Source organism: Pistacia vera, unplaced genomic scaffold (genome assembly GCF_008641045.1).
Source record: "Pistacia vera cultivar Batoury unplaced genomic scaffold, PisVer_v2 Contig800, whole genome shotgun sequence".
Classification (NCBI taxonomy): domain Eukaryota; kingdom Viridiplantae; phylum Streptophyta; class Magnoliopsida; order Sapindales; family Anacardiaceae; genus Pistacia; species Pistacia vera.
In genome coordinates this window covers 93,304-96,268 of record NW_022196669.1, presented here as the reverse complement: position 1 = coordinate 96,268, position 2,965 = coordinate 93,304, and the positions used below count along the sequence as shown (strand labels likewise).

At 36.2% G+C, this 2,965-nt stretch overlaps 1 protein-coding gene across 1 annotated transcript; it reads left to right on the top strand.

Annotated features, from left to right (window-relative positions):
• LOC116117220 (pyruvate dehydrogenase E1 component subunit alpha-3, chloroplastic-like) lies at positions 1 to 2,093 on the top strand. The gene is made up of 3 exons (XM_031403252.1): positions 1 to 222; positions 322 to 1,102; positions 1,644 to 2,093. Exons 1-3 carry the CDS (start codon positions 1 to 3, stop codon positions 1,919 to 1,921), a joined length of 1,281 nt encoding a protein of 426 aa, XP_031259112.1. The 3' UTR covers positions 1,922 to 2,093.
• Positions 2,094 to 2,965: the final 872 nt, after the last annotated feature.

Genomic DNA, 2,965 nt, shown 5'->3' with positions numbered 1-2,965 from the left:
ATGTCTTGTACTTTTTCTTCTTCAATCAACACCATAACACCCCGCTCTTTTACTAATAATAATCCTTCACTCACTCCTTTTCTGGGATCCGCCCGCAACCTCCGTTTCAATCCTCTTACTAACTCTACTTTACCTCTTCCAAGACTTCGCCAATCCAACATCTTTGCTGTATCTGATGTTAAGCAAAAACATCTTAACTCTTCTCCATCTGTTGGCAATCTGGTAACTAATCACCAACGATGTTTTAATTTATCTTTAAGTTTTTTTTTTGTTTCTTCTCTTTTTTGTATTAATACATATTTTGTTATTTTGTGTTTGTAGTTAATAACTAAGGAGGAAGGTTTGGAGCTCTGTGAAGACATGGTTTTGGGCAGAACTTTTGAAGACATGTGTGCCCAGATGTACTACAGAGGCAAAATGTTTGGCTTTGTTCATTTATACAATGGCCAAGAAGCTGTGTCCACTGGTTTCATCAAACTGTTGACTAAAAAAGACACTGTCGTTAGTACTTACAGAGACCACGTTCATGCCTTAAGTAAAGGAGTGCCTGCTCGTGAAGTGATGAGTGAGCTCTTTGGCAGGACCACTGGCTGTGTTAGAGGCCAAGGTGGGTCCATGCACATGTTCTCTAAAGAACATAATTTGATTGGTGGATTTGCATTCATTGGTGAAGGGATTCCTGTTGCCACTGGTGCTGCATTTACTTCGAAGTATAAACGAGAGGCCTTGAAACAGACTAATTGTGATGATGTCACAGTTGCCTTCTTTGGAGATGGTACTTGTAACAATGGACAGTTTTATGAGTGTTTAAATATGGCGGCATTGTGGAAATTGCCTATTGTGTTTGTGGTGGAGAACAACTTGTGGGCAATTGGGATGTCGCATTTGAGAGCAACCTCTGATCCTGAGATATGGAAGAAAGGGCCTGCCTTTGGAATGCCAGGTGTTCATGTAGATGGAATGGATGTCTTGAAGGTGAGAGAAGTAGCTAAAGAGGCCATTGAGAGAGCTAGGAGAGGGGATGGACCCACTTTGGTTGAATGTGAGACTTACAGGTTTAGAGGACACTCTTTGGCTGATCCTGATGAGCTTCGTGATCCTTGTGAGTCTTCAATTTTCGTTGACTTGGTTTTATTCATCATCATCTTTGTTGAAATAAATGTGTTTATACTGTTTTAGGGGTTTACTTGCGTATTTATTCTTTATTATTGTTGTGTCTATATTCTATTGGTTTTGTCCTGCACTTCATAGAAATGCACTAAGACATGGTATTGGAGTTGTGAACACGACTGTTGCTTTCAATCAATATGAACCTTGGGCAATTTTGTAGCTTGATTCTAATTGAATATCGGTTACAAGAATTTTTGACAAAGCTCCAGTTTAAATTTGTTATTTCTTGCACATATTCAAAGTTTTGAAATTTCTCTGCCCTGAATGTATGTGTTTATAGGCATATCATCCTTTTACATGTATATTTTAGCTTAATATACATAAAGTAGTTGATGATATTAAATGTATAAATTAATATCCATGCTAAATCATTTGGTCTTACAATTTAGGACTATGTCGAATTCACGATGGTGTCACCTTTTCCCTTTCTAGTCCTGCCTGCTTACTAAATCTGTTGTATTACTGTTTTTCAGCTGAGAAGGCTCACTATGCTGCTAGAGATCCCCTCACAGCTTTAAAGAAGTACATGATTGAGAGCAAACTGGCCAGTGAAGCTGAATTAAAAGCCATAGAGAAGAAGATCGATGAGCTGGTTGAGGACTCTGTGGAATTTGCAGATGCAAGCCCACATCCACCTAGAAGTCAGCTATTGGAAAATGTTTTTGCTGACCCAAAAGGCTTTGGAATTGGCCCTGATGGAAAGTACAGATGTGAGGATCCCAAATTTACAGAAGGAACCGCCCATGTCTAGTTTATATGTAATGGTCAGAAGTCCTTTCAATTGTAGTCATTGTTTCCTGCTTATTATAATTTTCATTTTACTGCATCCTCCGGATACTTGTGCTGTACTTCTAATTTTCATTTTAATAAGCCTCCAATATTATCCTGTAACAAATCCTGGCTTTTGTTCTTTGATTGTATCTTTTTGTTTGAACTTGTTATAAAATAGAATCCATAATTATATCAAACTAAAAACATAAAACTACCTGGTAATTCTCATATCTTGTTTAATTTCTCTTCTTCTTCCGGGTTGGTTGGGAGCTAGGCTTTACTTTAAAATTATCGCCTTAAAACAAGGTTAAGACCAGAACCAGATGAGCACCCTTAGCAGAAACATTCACTATGCAATTGATTTGACTTTGAAACCTGCTAACCTATGCACGGGGAGAGAAGATCAATTACTTGATCTGAAGAGTGAAGACTACAAAAGGCTTCAGAATACTGCAATTAGACGCAACTCCTGTACATCTGAGAAGCATGATTATACAAAAGCAAGCAGGCATGGTTGGGAACCGAGAAAATGTTTAAGCAACATAAAGCGTAATGCTAATGTCTCTGCGTATGGGTAACAAAAAAACAGCTTCCCAGGAATATGTCGAAAGAGATTACGCAGTATTCTGCACTTCCATCATCATTCATCAAACCCTTTTAAACCCTATTTTCATTAACCTTGTAAATCGTCAACAATTTAATGATTAGGGTTTATATAACTACCTTTTTTAAGTCAAAATCAACATTTTACTATTAAAAAATTCATCAATCTCTCATCTACAAAAGTCCTAATAGTTTATACAAAGTTTATTCTCTATTTATCACTGGAATATAAATATGAAAAATAAAATAATATTTTAAAAGTATGTAGGTGAGAAAGTGTCATTAAAACATTATTTGGGTGAAAAAAAATTGTTAAACTCTTAAAAAACGATCTTCTTAATCACGTTTCAATCAATAATAAAATCAATTATTATGTGAAGAATTAAGTAGTAGTTATCGTAAAATTTAAAGAAAAATAATG

Coding starts and splice junctions, on each gene's coding strand:
- LOC116117220 (XM_031403252.1), top strand. CDS start 1: ATGTCTTGTACTTTTTCTTCTTCAATCAACACCATAACACCCCGCTCT. Junction 223..321: donor CTCCATCTGTTGGCAATCTG/GTAACTAATCAC, acceptor TTGTGTTTGTAG/TTAATAACTAAGGAGGAAGG. Junction 1,103..1,643: donor TGATGAGCTTCGTGATCCTT/GTGAGTCTTCAA, acceptor ACTGTTTTTCAG/CTGAGAAGGCTCACTATGCT.